The sequence below is a fragment of the Trachypithecus francoisi genome, unplaced genomic scaffold (genome assembly GCF_009764315.1).
Source record: "Trachypithecus francoisi isolate TF-2019V2 unplaced genomic scaffold, Tfra_2.0 Lachesis_group14, whole genome shotgun sequence".
In the NCBI taxonomy this organism is placed as follows: domain Eukaryota; kingdom Metazoa; phylum Chordata; class Mammalia; order Primates; family Cercopithecidae; genus Trachypithecus; species Trachypithecus francoisi.
In genome coordinates, this window is record NW_022681459.1 from 883,004 (window position 1) to 907,234 (window position 24,231).

Consider the following 24,231-nt stretch of genomic DNA (forward strand, 5'->3'; position numbering starts at 1 on the left):
AAATATATTTCTATTCTCATGCAGAGGTTACAGATGACTATCCTTTGGGATTGAGCCTAATATGTGCCTGTTTCTTGCTTTATTGGTTTTTAAACCTCACTTTCAAATTACAAAGTCAAAAGGAAAAATGTGAATATGTCAGGAGTTGTTGCCTAGCTAACAGAAATGTGAAAGGTGATTCTGCACCAGAGAAAACTGACTGGCAGTAATTGATGATGCAAATCCCATGGTGAATTTTTAAGACTGTAGAGCTGATGGAAACTTTGATTTGAAAATGAAAAACTTGAGGCTCAAAATGATAAATGGACTCATTTAGGATCAAGCATATTGTGCTTTACCTTAATTAAATACTGGTGGATTTAAAAAATTTCTAATACATTTTCTTTTAGAATTGTACAAGTCATTCATTTCTACATTCACATTTTATTCAACAAACACTTATTGAACATCTACTATGTACTAGACACTGTTGTAGGGGAGAAAAGATTTCTTTCCTCACCTATCACAAAGTTCATGGCTGATATTCCTATAACAAAAGAGAGATTAGCAGGAGAAAATAATATACAGTTATTTAATAAAAGTTTTCTGTGGCATAAACCTTCAGAAATGAAGACTCTAAAACTCAGAGAAAAGTGTATTTTTTTTGAATTGCCATGCAGAAATATGATTGGAGGACAAAAGGTATGATCTGATAGTAATAAATTGGAGGGAATTTAGCAAGGCCTGTTTGTTCAGCTTCTTCTTGGTCTCTCTGTGTGACATCCCTTTTCTCTGAGTATAGGGCAGAATACCTGTCATTAGAGAGCCTTCAGAGGAGGAGAAGGGGAGGGTAATTCAGAGACGTGATCTTCTTAGATTTTATGGCCTGATTCAGGGTAGAAGGAGAGAGGGGGAATTATAATTCTATGGCCTGTTTCAGGGGAGAAAGGGGCAATAGAAATTTCAGTTTCTGGCCGGGCGCGGTGGCTCAAGCCTGTAATCCCAGCACTTTGGGAGGCCGAGACGCGCGGATCACAAGGTCAGGAGATCGAGACCATCCTGGCGAATATGGTGAAACCCCGTCTCTACTAAAAAAATACAAAAAACTAGCCGGGCGAGGTGGCGGGCGCCTGTAGTCCCAGCTACTCGGGAGGCTGAGGCAGGAGAATGGCGTGAACCCGGGAGGCGGAGCTTGCAGTGAGCTGAGATCCGGCCACTGCACTCCAGCCTGGGCGACAGAGCGAGACTCCGTCTCAAAAAAAAAAAAAAAAAAAGAAATTTCAGTTTCTACGGTCCACTTTAGGAGAGAAGGGGCAAGAGAAGGTCAGAGATATCTTCCTGCTTCTGCTGTTTTCTTCAGTTCCTTGACTTTAAGATACTCAGTGATAGGGTTAGGCTTTGTGTCCCCACCCAAATCTAATCTTGAATTGTAATCCCCAGGTGTTGAGGGAGGAACTTAGAGGGAGGGAATTGGGTCATGGGGATGGTTTTCACTATGCTGTTCTCGTGATGCTCAGTGAGTTCTCACGAGATGTGATAGTTTCATAAGTGGTTAACAGTTCCTCCTACACAAGCATTTCTCTCTCCTGCCACCATGTGAAGAAGGTACTTTCTGCCTGCTTCCCCTTCTGTCATGATTATAAGTTTCCTGAGGCCTCCCTCACAGCGGTTTGACTAAGAGTCCATTAAACCTCTTTCCTCTCTACAGATTGCCCAGTTCTGGGTATTTCTTTATAGCAGTGTGAACATGGTCTAATACATTCAGTATGCCAATGTGTCATATTTTAAGGTAGCATTTCATGTGCCCCTCATTGTTTTAGATGCAAAAAAGAATTGCAAGTAGTCTTTCTCTCAATTATCTATCACCAATGACTGTTGATCTCAGAATCCTTTTAAATTCCATTTTTTTGGCTTTGAAGATTAAATGAGTTAACATATAAAATCCTTACATGATGTCAAACACATTGGAGATACATATAGATGATATTTCTCGTTAGATAAATTGTTTATCAATAGTTACATAGAATTCTGATTTTGAATTCTATGAAGTGAATTGAACATGGGTACAAACACATATGTAAATATGTAAAACACATATAAATTCCTATTAAAATAAGCTAATTTAATTTCTATTTTGTTTAATTCATTCTCTTGCAAAAATGAAGATTGTTCACTTGCATAATTAAAATGGTTATATTAATACTAAAATACAGTGATTCCAAGAATGCCACACGCAAACTGAATAAGTATGTCTCTGGACATTTCTTGGCTTCCTATGTTTGAACAAAGTTCCTGCAGATATTCAAAGAAGACATGACAGTTCATTATTAAAATTCCAATAGAGATATGGCAAAGAGGATGATTATGAAACTTCAAAGTTAATAGACTAATTTTTCAGTGGATCTAAGGCAATCAGAAAGATGAAAAAATACATATTGAACTATCAACTGTATTCTCAAAACAAGAAGATTTATGTGACTAGTAACAAATGATCACAAATGTGAAGAAGTCCTACTGCCTTCCTCCATACCTGATTGCAAATGTATGGAAAAAATCCAATGATGGAGAAGTCTCCCAAGTTATGAATGAGATCACTATGGCGAAGGGGAATGTTGGTAAATATCAGAGTCCAGTCAGTTAAAAAGCAAGTTACTAAGAACAACAAGGATAAAATCCTATCCCTTTTGTGATTTCTTGATTTTACATATTTGCAGAATAATAACAGTGGAATACATACAGTATCAAGCATAGTTCTAAATGCTTTATGTGTAGTAATTAATTTAATCCTCACAACAATCTGTAGGATTGATACTATTACAGTTAACCTCAATTTATAGATAGGTAAACAGAGACACAGAGCAGTCAATATTCTTGCCTAAGCTCACACAACTAGTAAGTGATAAAACTAGGGTTTTGTGCGTAGTGTCTTCACTACTACATGATACTACTTCTATGCTTGATGGCATAGATACAAAATCAACCTATCATCTAGGTCAGAAATTTCACAAAGCAGCACTATTGGCCAGAAGGGAGATTAGCTACAAAAATGCAGGGAAATGTAATACCACATGTCATTACTAAATAAACATCTCAGAAAGAACACCCTTCTTCAAGCACTAATACTAATGATTTAGTACTATTTGAAGACAAGTATGTAGACAGCACACTGATGTGTTTTAAAGGTATTAATCATTTTGTAGATGCCATCATCATCATCAGAGAATGCCCAGCAATTTATGACAGCACATTTAATTAAAAGCGGGCACTTCAGGAACCAATGAATTTAGGTGGCAGTCTGTGCATTAGAGCCCCCCCCCCCCGCCTGCCACCCAAGCATATTACTGTAATAACGTTACGGTTCTCAGGGAAAAAAGATTTTATCCTGCTGTGAGAATAAAATGAAGAAGGAAAAGCAACAATCAGCTCTTTCTGATGGGAAAAGTAAGGCTTTCTTGCCAGCCTGTTCAGCTCCTGTCTTCAAGTAACAACCTCATACAGCTAATGAATTCTGGTTTCTCTAAGAGGGTGGTGTACAGCATCCACACACAGCCTCTCATCGCAGGGCAGGTCCTGTAGCTTATAGTGTCTGGAGAATGCACAGGGGCCATAATCCATCAGGAAGAGAGCTGGTAAATTGCACGAACTTTGCCATTTGTCTACTAGTGTGCGAAGAGAACTTTATATCAATCCTAAAGCAACAAACTCTTCTCAGAGCACTATAAATATCCAGGATGGCAAAACAGGTTACCTAGGGGATGGCTATTTGCATTATAAAAGATTCCTCCTTTTCAAAAAGATTCCCTTCCAGATGTCTTAAAACAGAGCTCTTTTAAGTATCCTTAAATGTGATTTATAAAATTATATTTACACAAGGTTTTAGAAAGGGAAAGAACAACTAATGTTTACTAAGTGCCATGCGTCCCGCCACTTATTATCTTCTTTAATCTTCATAGCCACGAATGAAACAAGAGCAAGACAAACAAACTTGCACAAAAATGTGATAGGAAATCCAATGGGTAAAAATGTCAAATTCCATCTTTGCAACGGAAAAGCACTGAACTGGTACCCCAGAACCTGGCTTGCTCTCCCAGGGCTGCTACTAAACTGGACAAGACCCAGGAACCCTCTCAGAGCTCAATCAGGTGTCCATGTATAAAACGAAGGCTGATAAACAAGAACTTTAAAATCCCTTTCTGTAGAAACAGTCCATGGTTCCTGATCTATAGTAGTTCAGTCCAATGTCAGTAGTGATGACAAATGCTTTTAAGAGAAAATTAAAGTAGGAACGGGCTTTTCTGCTTTACAGCTTTTTTTTAAATGATTAAAGAGATAACCATGGCTTTCATCAGATTCAATTAGTAGTTCTCCCGTAAGCCTAGGAAATAAAAAAAAGAACAGAGCACAATTAACTTTAATCTATTGATTTCATTTTATTTTAACATAAGTCTCTATTTACGGGAGGGAACCAATTAAAACTACCAAAAGGTGTTCATGTATGAACTGGTGGCAGAAGAACAGCTGTATGTAATCATAGATATAACAGGAAACAATAAAAATGAAGGAAAAGTGCAGCCTTTTTAGTCAACGTAATCTATGTTTTACATATTGGCTTGCTATGAGTCATTATACAATCTCAAAGTCAAGAAAAGGATTACGTGCACTGTTTTGACATTGACTTCTCTTGTTCATAGTTTGATGAAGACCTAGCTGATGGATGCCATTGTTAATCTCATTTTCTTCCTTTAGTGTCTATATTATTAATAGCTATGTCAATGCTGATGATAATATAAGACAGAACAAAAAACTCTCAATTTTAATAGTTTAAGTCAAGTAAGAAATGCAGTTAAGTGGTTAGAATACCAACTTGGGAGTCACCTACTTTGACTTCTCCATTACTCACCTATTCTAAGATGACATGTCACATTTCAATGTGTCCATTTACCCATTTATAAGACACTAGACTCTAAGTGGTTTTTTAAGACCTTTTTTGAAAGGTTCTGGGACACTGTGCAGTGATAACATCTTAAACACCTCTCTTTCATCATTTTTAACTCTAGTTCTTCCTTTTTAAGCTGACCTTAAATCTCACGCTCTTCATGGGACTTGTACCATTAAACTACGAACCACAGTTATGTACTTAGAGTTAACACCGATTATTGATTATTTACTTTGTCCCAGTCTTCCAGCTAATAGTATAAAATACATTGTCACTTTTTATTCTCACCTGATAATTAAGTCACAAATAGTTTTCTCATTTTATAGGAGAAGAAACAAGGGCTTAAAGAGTTTAAGGAACTTGTCCAAGATGGGATTTTTTTTTCTTTGAAACAGAGTCTTGTTCTGTCACCCCAGGCTGGAGTGCAGTGGCAGGATCTTGGCTCACTTCAAGCTCTGCTTCCCAGGTTCACGTCATTCTCCTGCCTCAGCCTCCCGAGTAGCTGGGATTACAGGTGCCCACCCCCACACCCGGCTAATTTTTTGTATTTTTAATAGAGACAGGGTTTCACCATATTGGCCAGACTGGTCTCAAACTCCTGACTTTGTGATCTGCCCAACTCCACCTCCCAAGGTGCTGGGATTACAGGCAAGAGCCACTGTGCCCCACCCAAGATGGGATTTTTATAATGTTTGTTTGACTTCCTCCCCCAAATTTTGTGCTTCTAATTACTGTATTGCATTATTTTTAGGAATTCCTTCTGGGGATTCTTATAGAAGTTAGGCTTGATACTTATAAATCAGAATTTAATCACAGTTACTTGTGTTACTCTCGAGATATTTTGAATATATATTTTCTTGCTGAAGTGGACATCTGTCTTTCATTGATCTGAAAATCAATGTGTAGAAGAAAGAATAAGAAGAGGAAGAGAAGAGAAAAGAGAAGTAGAAGAAAAAAGGAAGGAAGGAAGGAAGGAAAGAAGGAAAAAAGGAAAGGAAGGAAGGAAAGAAACACATTTTCTAACTTCTCTTGCTACTAGAATAAGGTATGTTGTTTAGGTCACATGTATCACAGACGCGAACTTAAGACACTGATATAAAACCTAACATAGGGAAACAGCAAGGTGTGTGTATCTATTTTTAAGGTCACAGACTTCAGTGGAGAGAGTGTGGTTCTGGAGCCAGCCACTGTGGTAGTAGCTTCTGGATTTGGCCACTTCCTGACTGTGATAGAAGCAGCAGCAATCTTTGGTGGCTGGTTTATAGTGTGCCTTCTCGGCGTAATTCCTGCAAGCTTAGAGTATGTGTTTTCAGTTCCCAATAATTCTGGGCTTTCTATAACCTGTAGTATATTCCTTTCTGCTTAAATTAACTAGCATTCATTTGTTTATCTGCAAATAACCGTGATCAATATCTTGTCACATTAATTTTAGTTCCTGTATCAGTTATTTATTGTTGTGCAACAAATTACTCCCACATTTAATGGCTTAAAAAATACACATTTATTATCTCAGAGTTTCTGTGGGTTAAGAATATGGACCTGACTTAGATGGGTTCTCTGTTCCATGGTCACTTACAGGATTGTAATCAATTGTTGGCCCAAAGGTCTAAGGTTTCATCTGATGGTTCAGCTAGGGAAAGGATTCTCCTTTAATTTTACTCAGTGATTGTTAGCAGCATTCAATTTCCTGAAGGCTATTGAGCTGGAGGCCTTACTTCATTGCTGGCTATAGACTGAATGCCTTTCCTAGTTCCTTATCATGTGGGTCTCTTCCAAGTGGAGTGGAATCTGGCTTCATCATAGTGTGCAAAACAAGAAGGCAACAGAGGCAGTCTGCTAGCAAGTCTTTTGTACCCTAATCACAGAAACGACTTCCTGTCACCTTTGCCATTCTCTACTGGAATCAAGTAACATGCAAGGATGAAGATTACACAAGGACATAAATACCAAAAGGCAGATGTTATGGTTAATTTGTTTTATGTGTCAACATGGCTAGGCCACAGTACCCAGATATTTAGTGAAACACCAGTCTAGATGTTGCTCTCTCTCTCTCTCTCTCACTCTCTCTCCACACACACACACACACACACACACACACACCATGCACACCCTATTAGTTCTGTTTCTCTAGAGAACCCTGATTAATACAGTGGGGTTCATTGAGGTCCTCTTAAAATTTTGCCTTCTGCAGTAGCAAAAGGAAAGTCATAGAGTTTAATGTTGGACAACCCTCCACTCCAATAAAAAATCTTAAATGTATTTATGGAGCCATTTTAGTACAGCAAGGGGCCTTAAAAAATATTTGATCTAACTCTGTTAGTTTTTAGAGGTAAAAACTGGGTTCTGGATTGGGTAATGACTAATCAAGTTCTATTTAGAAACCAAGCCAGAAGGAGAACTCAGTTTTCTATTTTAATGCTCTTACTATTGTCTGATAAGTTATCCCAAGCTGAAAGTGGAGAATTATACCTGGTGGCCTAGTACTGATTGTAGCAAAAGAAAATCTTCATGGACAAATGGAGCAGGGTAGTTCTACCCTTCAGTTGTTCTTCCCATAATGGGCAATGGCTTTCTGTTGGTGCCCTCTATTCTTCAGCCCAGACTCCCTAATGATCAATAGCATGCATATCCAAGTCAGCTACCTGAGGTCATGGATGCTGCCATTGACTATGAAATAGAACAAAACTAACTAGCCATGAGGGGATTAACCCCTGACCTTGGCCTCATTAGTGCTGAGCTCTAACCAACTGTTAGACACATATCATATTGTTTGTCTTTGAAACTATGCTTGAATCTGCTATATTACTTTTTCATTAACATCTAGGAGCTGGGAATAATTTAATCAATTTTTCCAGTGACTTTTATCAGTATAAAATGTTGATGAGTAAGTATATAAAAAATTAAACTTGTATTTTTAAATATTTAATTTTATTATTATCATTATCCCTATTTAATAAATGGTGCTGGGAAAACTGGCTAACCATATGCAGAAAACTGAAACTGGACCCCTTCCTTACACCTTAGACAAAAATTAACTCAAGACGGATTAAAGACTTAAATTTAAAAACCCAAAACTATATTAAAGGAAAAAAAAAAAAAACCCTAGAAGAAAACATAGGCAATATCATTCAGGACATAGGCATGGGCAAAGATTTTATGATGAAATCACCAAAAGCAATTGCAACAAAAGCTAAAATTCACAAATGGGATCTAATTAAACTAAAGAGCTTCAGGCCGGGCGCGGTGGCTCAAGCCTGTAATCCCAGCACTTTGGGAGGCCGAGACGGGCAGATCACGAGGTCAGGAGATCGAGACCATGCTGGCTAACACGGTGAAACCCCGTCTCTACTAAAAAAAAAAAAAAAATACAAAAAACTAGCCGGGCGAGGTGGCGGGCGCCTGTAGTCCCAGCTACTCCGGAGGCTGAGGCAGGAGAATGGCGTAAACCCGGGAGGCGGAGCTTGCAGTGAGCTGAGATCCGGCCACTGCACTCCAGCCCCCGCGACAGAGCAAGACTCCGTCTCAAAAAAAAAAAAAAAAAAAAAAAAAAAAAACTAAAGAGCTTCTGTACAACAAAAGAAACTATCATCAGAGTGAAAAGGCAATCTACAGAATGGGAGAAAATTTTGCAATCTACCATGCGACAAAGGTCTGATATCCAGAATTTACAAGGAACTTAAACAAATTTCAAGAAAAAAAAAAAAAAAAAACAGCCCCATTAAAAAGTAGGCAAAGGAGATGAACAGATACTTCTCAAAAGAAGATATTTATGCAGCCAACTAACATGAAGAAAAGCTCAACATCACTGATCATTAGAGAAATGCAAATCAAAACCACAATGAGATACCATCTCATGCCAGTCAGATAGTGATTATTAAAAAATCAAGAAACAACAGATGCTAGAGAGGATGTGGAGAAATAGGAACACTGTTACACTGTTAGTGGAAATGTGAATTAGTTCATCTATTGTGAAAGCCAGTGTGGTGATACATCAAGGATCTGTAACCAGAAATACCATTTGACCCAGAAATACCATTTGACTCACATATCCCATTACTGGGTATATACCCAAAGGAATATAAATCATTCTATTATAAAGGTACATGCACACTTATGTTTATTGCAGCACTATTCACAATAGCAAAGACATGGAACCAACTTAAATGTCCATCAATGATAGACTGGAAAAGAAAATGTGGTACACATACACCATGAAATACTAAGCAGCCGTAAAAAGGAATGAGATCACGTCCTTTGCAGGGACATGGATGAAGCTGGAAGCCATTATCCTCAGCAAGCTAACACAGGAACAGAAAACCAAACACCACATGTTCTCACTCATAAGTGGGAGTTGAACAATGAGAACACATGGACACAGGGAGGGGAACAACACACACCAGGGCCTGTTAGGGGGCAGTGGCTAGGGGAGGGAGAGCATCAGGACAAATAGCTAATGCATGTGGGACATAAAACCTAGATGACAGGTTGATAGGTGCAGCAAAACACCAAGGCACATGTATACCTATGTAACAACCCTGCACGTTCTGCATTTGTATCCCAGAACTTAAAGTGAAAAAAATTTAACAAAAAAATTAAAAGGAAAAGAAAACCCTGAAATATGAATTAGTAGGTGAAAAAATACCACTACAATAGATGTTCTTGTTTACAGCTGTCTACATTTGGTGGGAAGTCTAAGGCTGAATTGTCAAACACTGCACTACACCTAGGTGTTTGAGGTGACTTGTGGAGATTAAAATCTTGGGTTTTCTAATGCACATCAACAATAAATCCTGTTGCTTCTTCTTGTCCAGTAAAAATCAATACTTTTAGATAAGAAGCATTGATTACAAATTATTTTAAGCAGTTATTTTAAAATAACATCCAAGATTAAGTGAGAGTTTGACTTAAAGTCATTTAATTGGCCGGGCGCGGTGGCTCAAGCCTGTAATCCCAGCACTTTGGGAGGCCAAGGCGGGTGGATCACGAGGTCAGGAGATCGAGACCCTCCTGGCTAACACGGTGAAACCCCGTCTCTACTATAAATACAAAAAACTAGCCTGGCGCGGTGGCAGGCGCCTGTAGTCCCAGCTACTCGGAGGCTGAGGCGGGAGAATGGCGGGAACCCGGGAGGCGGAGCTTACAGTGAGCCGAGACCGCGCCACTCACTCCAGCCTGGGCGACACAGCGAGATTCCGTCTCAAAAAAAAAAAAAAGTCATTTAATTAAGGGTACTAAATTAAAAGATTGCTGTGCCCTGGTGTGGCAGTTTGCAGAAGGAAAGGTGATGATCATTAACATACACCATACCAGGTGCTTAAAGTGGGTTACAACATTTGATGCTCACTGTAAACCAGGAGACAGATTTTTGTGTTTTTATTATACTTTAAATTCTAGTGTACATGTGCACAACGTGCAGGTTTGTTACATAGGTGGTATACATGTGCCATGTTGGTTTGCTGCACCTATCAGTTCATCATTTACATTAGGTATTGCTCCTAATGCTGTCCCTCCCCCAGGCCCCCACCCCCCACGGGCCCCGATTTGTGATGTTCCCTGCCTGTGTCCAAATGATCTCATTGTTCAATTCCCACCTATGAGTGAGAACATGCGGTGTTGGTTTTCTGCAAGAGACAGAAATTTTTATCCATATTCTATTGCTCAGAAAACTTAGGGTGAGAGAAGTTCAATCACATTCCCAAAGACACAGTTCCCAGTCTGGGAGCAGGAATAAAATGTAAGTCTATTCACCCATCTCAAGTTCTTTTCACTATGTTCTCTAGATATCAGAATATATTTAGCACATATATTATAAGGTTGGGTTATTTTTCCTACCAAGGATTCCTCTTCCTCACTCCTCATCTCCCAAAAAGACACTCTTCTAATCATCCCCGCTTGATCTCTCTCACTCTTGTGTACACGTGCATGCACGTAACCCCCCACCCCACTGCCACCACACATGTTACGCTTGTGGCAGAGAAACCAAAAACCAGGACTACTATTTGGGATCCAGAACTCCAGCCTAGCCTCCATCTGTCACTGCAGTCAAGTCACTAATCTCAGCTTCCTCATTGGTAAACTGATGTGTTTCCTATAATTGTATCTCTAAGTGTGTAACCCTCCGGGCGCAGTGGCTCACGCTTGTAATCCCAGCACTTTAGGAGGCCAAGGCGGGCGGATCACGAGGCCACGAGATCAGGAGATTGAGACCATCCTGGCCAACATGGTGAAACCCTGTCTCTACTAAAATACAAAAAATTAGCAGGGCATGGTGGTGCACACCTGTAGTACCAACTACTGGGGAGGCCAAGGCGTGGGGTGGGGCTGGGGTGGGGGAATCGCTTGAACCCGGGAGGCAGAGCTTGCAGTGAGCCGAGATCGCGCCACTGCACTCCAGCCTGGGCGACAGAGTGAGACTCTGTCTCAAACAAACAAGCAAAAAGTGTATAACTGTTTATTATCAAGTATTGTTATACTTTAACATCTATGCTCTTTCGAAAAGTATATAACTAATTGCCTATCATCAAACATTTTTGTACTTTAACATCTGTACTTCCCTAAGTGAAGTGGAGAATTGATATTTTCTGATTACTTTTATGCCTCTGCACCATCAGCAATTCCAAGCCTTCAGTACTACCTTATCCAATATGGCAGCCATCCATAGTCTCAAGTGGCTATTGAGTACTTAATATGTGGCAGATACAACTTAGAAAGTGAATTTTAATTTAATTTAATTTTAATTTAAAACCAAAGGTGAGATTTTTTCGCTGGGACTGATTGCACTTTAACCACTGAAGTTTCAGCATCTAAACTGAAATGTGCTCTTAACTATAAAATACACATCAGGTTTCAAAGTGTTAGTTTAGAAACAAGGATACAAAAATCTCATTAATTTTGTATTAATTACATGTTGAAATGATAATACTTTAGATATATTGGCTTAATTCAATATATTATTAAAATTAATTTAACCTGTCTCTCTTTTTAAAACATTTTATTTTGACAACCAGAATAACTAAAATGTGTGAGTCACATTATATTTCCAATGGACAGGGCTGCTGTAATTGTAATAGCTCCAAGACGGGGTTTGGATATCTGTTTGTCTTCAGGTAATCCTTAAACTCAGCTGCTATTGAGAATGTCATCTGCCTGAAGATGCAGCAGCAATTTTGTGTATCAACTCTTTTGTTTGTGATTTATTCTCTAAAATAATGTGATTAAGTAATCTTGCTTTCTTTGGTCATCTGCCTGTATCTTAACTGAAAAAAAAAAAAAAAAAGATCTTAATCTATTAACAGTTTACAGGACCCAAGTATTGCAGAGGCATTGTTATATCCAACTCATTTTAAATGTTATCATAAAACTGCGCCTGGGACCAGCTTAACACAAATTATATTCTCTAGAGACAAAGGAGAGTCACCTTCTGAAAGCCAGCCATCCTTCACATATACTACAAAGGAGTTCTAGTGGTGAGACAGCACTGTTTTTGTCTGTGTGTGTTTTGGTTAGAGTGTAGTGACACCACTTATAATAAGGGTTAAAGACCCTGAGAGGAGAGAGTGGTGGACATAGTAGATCTTCCCCTTAACATTCCCCCATGTACCTTCTGGTGTGTCTTTCTCTATGCAAAAACCAGAAGGCTAAAAACCACATTATATACATTCCCGCAAAGCTTGGATAGCAGATATGATTTAGACTTGGCAGATTATATGCATCCATGTGAAATTTGGAAAGTGGGATGTGAAAGTGGAGGTCACCTCCAGTAGCCATGTTAAAGGAAAGGAGCAAAATTTCCTTTTTATCTAAAATATATCAAATGCTATCACTTCATCAAATCATCATTACAAAATTATTAATAACCTATATTTTAGTCATTTTTTATTTGAAGTCTTTAGAACACATTATATATTTTACGCCTGCCGTCCATCTGCATTTGGACTAGCCACTTTTCAAGTACTCAGTTGCCACCTGTAGTTGTACTGTGTAGCTCTAGGGCAGGGGTTAGCAAACTTTTTCTGTGAAAAGTCAGATAGAAATATTTTAGGTTTGTGAGACACAGTTTCTATTGCATTTTATTGTCTCCTTTATTTTTGTTTCTGTTTTTTTTTTTCTTTTTTTTTTTTTTGAGGCGGAGTCTCGCTCTGTGGCCCGGACTGGAGTGTAGTGGCCAGATCTCAGCTCACTGCAAGCTCTGCCTCCCGGGTTTACGCCATTCTCCTGCCTCAGCCTCCCGAGTAGCTGGGACTACAGGCACCCGCCACCTCGCCGGGCTAGTTTTTGTATTTTTAGTAGAGACGGGATTTCATCGTGTTAGCCAGCATGGTCTCGATCTCCTGACCTCGTGATCCGCCCGTCTCGGCCTCCCAAAGTGCTGGGATTACAGGCTTGAGCCACCGTGCCCGGCCTTATTTCTGTTTTTAAAGATACTTTTAAAAATATAAAACCCATTTTTAGTTCTTGCATGATACAATTACAGGCTGCCTCAGGCTATGATTTTCAGTCCCTGCTCTAGAGTATGAAAATCAGCCCTTCTGAGGGTTCTCTAACTTCTATGCTAAATCCTGCCTGCTTCTAGTAGCAAGAGTTGATTCTGTTTTCTACAATTGAATTTGGCAAATTTATACAGAACATTACTCACCTTGTTCTACAGTGTAAGGAAATGGAGACTGCAAGACTTTAAGCAACTTTCCAAGGTCATATAGCTTCTAAGCGACAAAACTAGAAAGAGAATCCATAACTGCTCAACTCCAAAGCTGACAATTTCATCCGCTGCATCATTGGTTCTCCATTATTATTAAGACTTTCTTTAGCTTGAGTAATGAACCTTCACTGATCCATTTATTTAGCTTACAAATATTTATTGAATGACAACTATGCACAAGATATGAATAATAGGAGCATTGCCTTTGACCCACATTTAAGCACATTTTTTAAAAGGCTCAAGTTTTCTATCAATTTATGAGATATAAAATGAAGTGGAAAACTGACAATTATTTGCTTACTTCAATCAATATAGACAGCAAGTCAGATAATTCAGACTTGATCCAGTTAACCCCAAATTGGCAGAGATACAAACATTTTATGTTCTCTGTCTTAATCTGTTTTGTGTTGCTGTAACAGAATACCTGAGACTGGGTAATTTATAGCAAACAGGAATTTACTGGCTCACAGTTCTGGAAGCTGAGAAGTCCAAAACAGAGGGGCCACATCTCGTGGGGACCTTCTTACTGTGTCATTCCATGACAGAAAGCAAAAGGGCAAGCAAGAGAGGGCAAAACAAGAGAACAAGAGAGGGCCAAACTCGGATTTTATGACAAACCTACTCTCTAGAACAAACTTACTCTGACGATAACGACATTCATCCATTTGTAGGTTAGAGCTCTCATGATCTATTAATTGCTTCTTAAAGACCCCACCTGTCAGTATGATTGCACTGGGGGTTTAAATTCCAACACATGAACTTTTTAAGAGAAACATTCGAACCGTAGCATTCTCACTTTTTCTAATTCAAATACTTATTTAGCTTCAGACATAAGGAGGAACTAAAATAGATACAGAATCAAGCAGTTACAGGCTACATTTAAAATAACATTATGGATTGATCAGTCCTTAGACTAATATGTTACCTTATTTTCTTTTCAGCACATTTACTTAGCCTCATGCTTGTTCACTCCTGCTAGTTTTTTTTTTTTTTTTTTTTGAGACGGAGTCTCGCTCTGTCGCCCGGGCTGGAGTGCAGTGGCCAGATCTCAGCTCACTGCAAGCTCCGCCTCCCGGGTTTACTCCATTCTCCTGCCTCAGCCTCCGGAGTAGCTGGGACTACAGGCGCCCGCCACCTCGCCCGGCTAGATTTTTGTATTTTTTAGTAGAGACGGGGTTTCACCGTGTTAGCCAGGATGGTCTCGATCTCCTGACCTCGTGATCCGCCCATCTCGGCCTCTCAAAGTGCTGGGATTACAGGCTTGAACCACCGCGCCCGGCCTCCTGCTAGTTTTTGGCAGTTGTCCTCCAACACTTATGCCTTTCCTAATATACTGCAAGTGGGTCACTTATTATTTCTCTTTTAAACATTTAATAATGTCCCATATCTTAAATTGGTTTCTCTTTGGACAAGCCATCCATTATCAATCCTTCCTAAAATTGCAATTAAAATACAAACTAGATATTTATGATGATGTATGATGTTCTTCATTTAAAACTCCCAAATAAACCTCTTTCTGTTCAATGCCTCTACTACCCATAATTATACATATGAGCTACACTGGATCATCTCCCTGAGAATATTGATGATCTTACGTTCTCTTATGTTCATCTATGGAACTCCCACTATGTTCAAAGTAGTGGTATCCAAAGGGTAAAATTCCTAGTACGTAAGAATAAATAATATATTTTATAAGGAAAACCAAGGATTCTTCTCTCATTTTGATTTTCCTTTTCAATTCATGTGGCAACTGACATTATTTTTATTATGGGCTATAGTTTCCTCCATAACAAATAGATGTATTGTCAGGTTTGTTCTAGAGATTTGGGGAGTACCTCTCTTCTCTGGAAAGGTTACAGATACCCGGATTGAGGACTGGGAGCTTGAGCCAGAACTCCATTAGCTTTAGGGTGATTTCAGTGTATTTCTGAAGAATGAGTCCAAATGGAATAATATTTGTTTCTGGTACTGTTAAGTCAGGTCTGAAACTTTTTTTTCTTACATTAAGATGGGGGAAGGAAGTGCCAATACCAGGAGAAAAAGAAAAAAAAAAATCTATTCCTCAAAGGCTGAGAAGGAAATTTAGAAAAGCTCCAAACCATTAACTGGGGATACTAAGAAAGCAGGTACTTAAAATATTTTGATTTAATTATTTAAAAAAATGACTTTATTCATCTAAGTTGTGAAATAATTTTCATTAGGAATATAATAAGTGTTAATAATAATTTGATGGGAATGGCATAATTCAACAACTAAAAGGTGAAATTAAGGGTTGAACTGACTTTTCAGTATGCATGTATACATACATACATGTTTGTATGTATACATATATTTTTAATTAAATGCTGAGAAATTACAGAGAGAGACAGAGCTATAGCAATTGAAATCATGTTTTTATCATTCTGGTCTTCTTTTGCAATATAAATGAAGATTGAAAAAATTTTAGTAGACTAGTTGACCATGAAATGGTTCGTTTTTTATGCATGTTTACTAAATTCACACATTTAAGAAAATATCTTCAAGTTCTTCAGCCTATTCAATTTTTCTTTTTAATTATGGGGTGAAAATGCTTATGAACAATTTGCAGTGTCAGTTGACAGCCTCCATATGAATGGTTTATCTCTCTTACATTAATATGTGCAAAATATTATTGCTCCCTCTTATGCATATCTAGCAATACCAGCATCTTAGGGACGTTCAAAAAGGTGTAAAGTTAAGGGAAGAGTTTCCACTGTATTAAAAAAATATTTTGTATTATTTTTATGTTACTGAGATTTATTATTAAACTTGCTTTCCAACATTGCTTTCTAATTGTTCCAAGCTTTCAAGAAGCCAAAACTTTGGAAGCTATGGTAATAAGCTGTTTTTAATACACTCAAAGAACAAAATAGATATGTGTGAAGGAAAGTGCAAAACTTAAAAGTAATTTGTTGTTACCCTTTCTCTGAAGCAAAAAAGCTCTGAGTTTGAATTCTGGTGCATCCTCTTTTTGAGTGGACAAGTTATCTAACCTTTTCCACCTTTCTAAATCTCTCTAAAATTGTTGTGAGAATAAACATAAATAATTTCATGTATACACATATTACCTTACAAAAATAAGGCACTGAAAAAATGATTTTTTGTGTGTTAACTGGAAAAGTGTGATTATAAGGACAGGAAGTGGCATCTAAATCTGTAAGTATATGGATGCTCTTTTTCTGTAGTAGGCATAGGCTGTTTTATATTTTCCTAAGCCACAACAAAAGTAAAATAAGTTCATATATATGAAATTATAGTTGACTCTTCAACAACATGGAGGTTAGGGTTGCTGACGCCCCATGTAGTCCAAAATGTTCATGTAACTTTTAACTCCCAAAAAACTTTACTAATAGCCTACTGTTGACTGGAAGACTTACTGATAACATCAATAATCAATCAATACACTTGTTGTATGTTGTATGTATTATATGTATTAAGATATTTTCTGGCCGGGCGCGGTGGCTCAAGCCTGTAATCCCAGCACTTTGGGAGGCCGAGACGGGCGGATCACGGGGTCAGGAGATCGAGACCATCCTGGCTAACACGGCGAAACCCCGTCTCTACTAAAAATACAAAAAATTAGCCGGGCAAGGTGGCGGGCGCCTGTGGTCCCAGCTACTCAGGAGGCTGAGGTGGGAGAATGGCGCGAACCTGGGAGGCGGAGGTTGCAGTGAGCTGAGATCCGGCCACTGCACTCCAGCCTGGGCGACAGAGCAAGACTCCGTCTCAAAAAAAAAAAAAAAAAAAAAAAAAAAAGATATTTTATTTAATGTGTGAGTATTCTTACAAGTAAGTAAGCTAGAGAAAAGAAAATGTTAATAAGAACATGAGTGAGAGAAAACACGTTTATTATTCACTACGTGGAAGTGGATCATCATAAAGGTCTCTATTCCTGTCATCTTCACACTGAGTAGGCTGAGGAGGAGGAGGAGGAGGAATCGGAGCAGTTGTGGCAGAGGCAAAAGAAAATCTGCATATAAGTGGACCTGCACAGCTTGATTCCATGTTGTTCAAGGGTTGACTGTATTTGAAATACAGGTCAATTGCCTAAGAGTTAGGATAGCCAGCACTGTTAAACAGGGGCAGGTACGATTCTGTGTAATGCAGAGAACTCTATCTCTAGCAATTTTAAAGATAATTCACAAAACAATTTGCATTTGCATGTTTCTAACACTTACCTTTTAGAAATGATGGTGTGTATTCATAAATTCAAGAAACAGTTTATTACAGTGGTTAGAGCATAAACTTTGAAAGCAGCCAGTGATGTGCCAGAATCAGCACTTGAGATAATTATTAACTAAATATTCAGATACTGCAAACCTGTAGTTAAACTATGGGTAGCTTGAAATTGGCCATGGTAAAGCATTTACACGGTGGAAATTGACAAATGCTATCAATCTAGGTCTCCCCTGCAACCACCACCTGGTTTGCCAGAAACCACTGATTCAGATATATATCTGTTTAAATGCCAACTTTAACACTTACTAGTTTATAGCCTTTAGTATCTTATCTTGCCTTTCTTTCTTGCAACTTCCAAATCTAGAAAATGATATAATTATTTATAGTCATAAGGTTGCTTTGAGGATTAAGTTAACTTATATCATCATCCAGTGCACATTCAATAAATGGTGGTCATTTTAATAAGCCAAAATCATGAAAACGATAACAAGAAAGAGAAAATCAAAAACTAAAGGAATAACCTTCTGAGAATAGTGAATTTTTGCTGCATTAACAGGTATCATTAGGCAAGAGATTCTAGATCTATAATAGAGAAAAAAAATCCACTCCGGTTAATGCTTCACTCACCACGAAGAGACTTTTCGGTGTTTGTTCACTCTCTCCGAAGGGTGGGATAGGAGAATCAGTTCTGCTAGACTTGTTTTCTTGGTTAGCTTGTTGCTCTGGGATCGGCTCATATAAGCTATCCATAGAGCCTTCCTGCAACAGGGAGATTTATGAGTCAAGGAATAACAGAATAATAATTTTCCTTGAAAAGATACCTAATTTATCCACCCACCTTTATATAGTACTTTATTTAAATTATCCTGGGGATATGATTAAGAGTTTACAGTATGCTAATTTTCAATAGTGAACAATACAGTAAAGCCAAGAATTATTACACAGTCAGGAATTATTGTTCCCACCATTATTACAGAGCCAAGAATTTACACAAGAGTCTAAGTGTTGCAGAGGCGGATACACAATGAGGGAATTCCTCAAGAGGTATGTTGAAGACATGAAGTTCAAGAAACTAAATAAATGCCTATTTGAAACACCAATAAACTGTGTTGGTCACAGATTTGAGTTACATGTATGTCTCTAATTGGTACCACCTCCTTTTATAAGAAATACAATCTGCTGATCTTAGTTTTCTCAACTGTAAAATAGCAGTTTCTAGGGCAGAGGACGTGAAGCAAGGTGGCAAAATAGAAAGTTCCGGTGATCATTTCCCCACAGCAAGGTGCAACTATCTACACAGAGAAACTACCCCCTCATAAGAATCAAAATTCAGGTGAACACTCCTAGTACCTGGTTTTAACATCAAATCACTAAAAGAGGCACTGAAGAGATAGAAAAAACAGTCCCGAATCTCCAACGCCACTCCTCCCCTACCCTGGCACCTGCAGCCTGATGTGGAGAGCATCTCTGGGCTCTGGAGAAGGGAGAACACAGCCATTGTGAGGCATCGAACTTAGTGCTGTCCTGTTAGAGAATAAAAAAACCCAGACCAAACTCAACTGATGCCCAGCCATAGAGGGAGCATTTAAACCAGCCCTAGCCAGAAGGGAATCTCTGATTGCAATGGTCCAAACTTGAGTGCCTGCAAACCTTGCCACCCAGGGCTACAGCACTCTGTGTCTCCAGTAAACTCAAAAGGCAGTCTAGGGCACAAGGACTGCAACTCCTGTAGGCGTCCCAGTGTGAACTAAGCTCAGAGACTGTAGACTGAAGGGACATGTGACACACTGAGATACGGGTTGGGGCAGCTAAGGGAGTGCAGGCATCACCCTGCCCCTAACCTCAAGCTGCATATCTTGAGGCTCCAAAAGAGACCCCTTCCTTCTGCTTGAGGAGAGAAGGAAGTGTAGCGAGACCTTTGTCTTGCATCTAAGGTACCAGCTCAGCCACAGCCTAATAGGGCACTGGTGAGAGTCATAAGGTACCCCTGCTCTGGGCACTAGCTCCCAGATGACATTTCTAGGCAACCCTAGGCCAGAAAGAAACCGCTGCTCTGAAGGAAAGGATTCAGTCCTGGCAGTGTTCATTACCTGCTAACTGAAGAGCACTTGGGCCCTGAATAGCCAGCAGTGATACCCAGATACTCTGGCTGTGGTGGCTACAGAGCAAAACTGCTTCTGTTTGAGAAAATCAGAGGGAAATGCAAAGGGGACTTTATCTTGAATCTTAGGTACCAGCACAGCCACATGGGGGTAAAGCACCAACGGGGCTCTTGTAGTCTCTTATTCCATGCTTGGATGGCATTTCTGGACATGCCCTGGGCCAAAGGGGAGTCCAGTGCCCTGCAAGGTAAGTCCCAGGCCAGGTAGCACTCACAAAAAGCTGATTAAGAGACCTTGAGCCTTAAGAGAACATATGTGGTAGTCTCACAGTACTCCTTGTACCTAGGGTGATGTGGCTACAGAGTGAGGTTCCTCTGTCTTTAAAAACTGGACAGAAGAGTGGGAAGGATGGTGTGATTTGAGTGTCAGCTCAACTGTAATACAATAGAACACCAGGTAGACTTCTAAGGTTTCAGACTCTAGTCCCTGACTCCTGGACTACACTTCTGGACTCACCCAGGGCCTGGGGGCTCTCAGTGCCCTGAAGGGAAGGACAGAGGCATGACTGGATTTGTCACCTGCTGATTGTAGAGCCCCAGCGCTTTGAGTGAACACAGGCAGTAGCCAAGGGGTGGTTACAGCAGGCCTCGGGCAAGACCCAGTGCTGTGCTGGCTTCAGGTCTGACCCAGCACAGTCACAGTAGTGGTAGCTACAAGGGTGCCACTGTCACTCCACCTCCAGCTTCCAGTAACTCATAACACAGAGGGAGACTCTGTATGTTTTGGAGAAAGTCATAAAAGAGAACAAGAGTTTCTGACTGGTAATCCAGAGAATCTCCCATATCTGGTCAAAAACCGTCAGGGAGGTACTTCGATCTGCAAGAACCACAGTGCTACTGGGCTTGGGATATCCCCTAAAGCAGACACAGTTTAGATTACAAAACACAAGTCTTTTCAAATATCTGCAAAGTCCCCCCAAGAAGGACAGCTACGAATAATCCAAGACAGTGAAGACTAGAATAAATACTTAACTCCTTAATGCCCAGACACCAAAGAACATCTACTAGCATCAACACCATTCAGAAAATTAGGACTTCACCAAGTAAATTAAATAAGGCACCAGGGAGCAATCTTGGAGAAAGAGATATGTGACCTTTCAGATAATTTGAAATAGATGTGTTGAGGAAACTCAAGGAAATTCAAAATAACACAGAAAAGGAATTCAGAATTCTATCCAATAAATTAACAAATGAATTGAAATGATTAAAAAAAAAATCAAGCAGAAATCCTGAAGCTGAAAAATGCAATTGGCACACTGAAGAATGCATCAGAGTCCTTTAATAGCAGAATGCATAAGCAGAAGAAAGAATTAGTAAGCCTAAAGACAGGCTATTTTAAAATACATAGCCAGAGGAGACAAAGAAAAAAGAACAAAAAACAATGTAGCACACCTACAGGATCTAGAAAATTGCCTCAAAAGGGCAAATCTAAGAGTCGTTGGCCTTAAAGAGGACATAGGTAAAGAGATAGGGGTAGAAAGTTTATTCAAAAGGATAATGACAGAACTTCCCAAACCTAGAGAAAGATATCAGTAGCCAAGTACAAGAAGGTTATAGAACACCAAGCAGATTTAACCCTAAGAAAACTACCTCAAGGTATTTAATAATCAAAGTCCCAATTGTCAAGGATAAAGAAAGAACTCTAAAAGCCACAAGAGAAAAGAAACAAATAATATACAATAGAACTCCTATACGTCTGGCAACAGACTTTTCAGTAGAAACCTTACAGGCCAGGAGAGAGTAGCATGACATATTTAAAGTGCTTAAGGAAAATAATTTTTACCCCAGAATAATGTATCTGGTGAAAATATCTTTCAAACATGAAGGAATAAAGACTTTCCCAGACAAACAAAAGCTGAGAGATTTCAACAACAATGCTAGGCCAGTCCTATAAGAAATGCTAAAGGGAGTACTTCAAACAGAAAGAAAAGGACAGTAATGAGCAATAAATAGTCACCTGAAGGTACAAAACTCACTGATAATAGTAAGTACACAGAAATACACAGAATATTATAACACTCTAACTGTGGTGTGTAAACTACTCTTAAGTAGGAAGACTAAAAAATGAACCAATGAAAAATAATAACTACAACAGCTTTTCAAGACACTGTCAGTACAATAAGACATAAATAGAAGCAATGAAAAGTTAAAAAAACAGGGAGACAAAGTCAATGTATTGAGTTTTTGTTAGTTTTCTTTTTGCTTGTTTGTTTATGCAAATAGTGTTGTTAGCAGGTTAAAATGATGAGTCATAATATTTGCAAACCTCATGGTAAACTCAAACCAAAAAACATACAATGAATACACAAGAAGTAGAAAGCAAGAAACTAAACCATGTCTCCAGACAAAGTTACCTTCAGTAGAGAAAGACAGGAAGGAGAGAAGGAAGGAAGATAAGACCAGAAAACAAGTAACAAATGGCAAGAATAAGTCCTCAATTATCAATAATAACATTAAATTTAAATGGACTAAAATCTCCAATCAAAAGACATAGACAGGCTGCATGAATGAAAAAACATAATCCATTAATCGGTTCCCTGCAAGAAACACACTTTAACTATAAAAACACATATAGATGGACAGGGTGTGGTGGGTCACACCTGTGATCCCAGCACTTTGAAAGGCCAAGCTGGATGGATCACCTGAGGTCAGGAGTTTGAGACCAGTCTGAAAAACCTGGTGAAACCCCATGTCTACTAAAAATACAAATAGTAGTCAGGTGTGATGGCACACACCTATAATCTCAGCTACTCGGGAGGCTGAGGCAGGAGAATCTCTTGAACCCAAGAGGCAGAGGTTGCAGTGAGCAGCCAAGATCACACCACTGCACTCCACCCTGGGTGACAGAATGAGACACTCTCTCAAAACACACACACACACATACACACACACACACACACACCACACACACACACACAGAAAGAGAGAAAATAAAGGGATGGAAAAAGATATTCTATGCCAATGAAAACCAAAAAAGAATGGAAGTCACTAAACTTATATCAGATAAAATAGATTTCAACACAAAATCTGTAAGAAGAGACAAAGAAGGTCACTATTTAATGATAAAGGGATCAATTCAGCAAGATTATATAAACATTTTAAATCTATATACACCCAACACTGGAGTACTCAGGCAAATAAAGGAAATATTTTTAGAGATAAAGAGGGAGATAGGACTGAATACAATAATAGCTAGAGACTTTAACATCCCATTTTCAGCTTAGGAAAGATCTTCTAGACAGAAAATCAACAAAGAAACATCAGACTGAATCTTCACTATAGAGTAAATTGATCTAATAGATATTTACAGAACATTTCAGCCAAAAGCTATAGAATGCATATTCTTTTCCCTAGAAAACGTAGCATTCTCAAGCATAAAATATATGTAAAACAAAAAAGTATTAAAACATGAAATAAATTGAAATAATATTAAGCATCTTCTCTTACCACAATGGAATAAAACTAAAAACTAATAAGAATAGGAATTTTGGAAACTACACAACATGGGAATTAAACAATACACTCCTGAGTGACCAGTAGTCAATGAAGAGATTAAGAAGGAAATTGGAAAATTTCTTGAAAGAAGTGATAATAGAAACAAAACATACCCAAACCTATGGGATACACCAAAGGCAGTACTAAGAGGGAAGTTTATAGCTATAAATGACTACATCAAAAAAGAGGAATAACTTCAAATGAACAACTTAACAATGCATCCTAAGGAACTAGAAAAGTAAGAGCAAACCAAACGCCAAATTAGTAGAAGAAAAGAAATAATAAAGGTCCGAGCAGAAATACATGAAATTGAAATTTTTAAAAAATACAAAAGATTAATGACACAAAAAGTTGTTTATCTGAAAAGTTAAACCAAATTAACAAACTTTTAGACAGACTAAAAAAAAGAGATAAGGTTCAAATAAATAAAATCAGAAAAGAAAAAGTGGACACTACAACTGATACTGTAGAAACTCAAAGCATCATTAGTGACTACTATGAGCAACTATATGCCAATAAATTTAAAAATCTAGAAGAAATGGATGAATTCCTAGATGCATACAAAGTACCAAGATTGAACCAAGAGGAAATCCAAAACCTGAAAAGACCAATAACAAGTTACAAGATCAAAGCCATAAAAAAAGAAATCTCCCACTAAAGAAAAGCTCAGAACCTGAGAGCTTCACTTTTGAATTCTACCAAACCTTTAAAGAAGAATTAACACCAATCTTACTCAAACTATTCCAAAAAGTGGAGGAGAGGGGA

The 24,231-nt window shown here is 38.6% G+C and overlaps 1 protein-coding gene across 1 annotated transcript in view; it reads right to left on the reverse strand.

Moving 5' to 3' along the window:
• LOC117095600 (putative uncharacterized protein ENSP00000383407) overlaps positions 1 to 18,567 on the reverse strand; it is a 56,306-nt gene extending 37,739 nt beyond the window's left edge. Inside the window, exon 1 of the mRNA XM_033232177.1 lies at positions 18,438 to 18,567. Within this exon, the coding sequence (XP_033088068.1) occupies positions 18,438 to 18,560 (123 nt within the window). The 5' untranslated portion in view covers positions 18,561 to 18,567. The remainder of the gene's footprint in view (positions 1 to 18,437) is intronic.
• Positions 18,568 to 24,231: the final 5,664 nt, after the last annotated feature.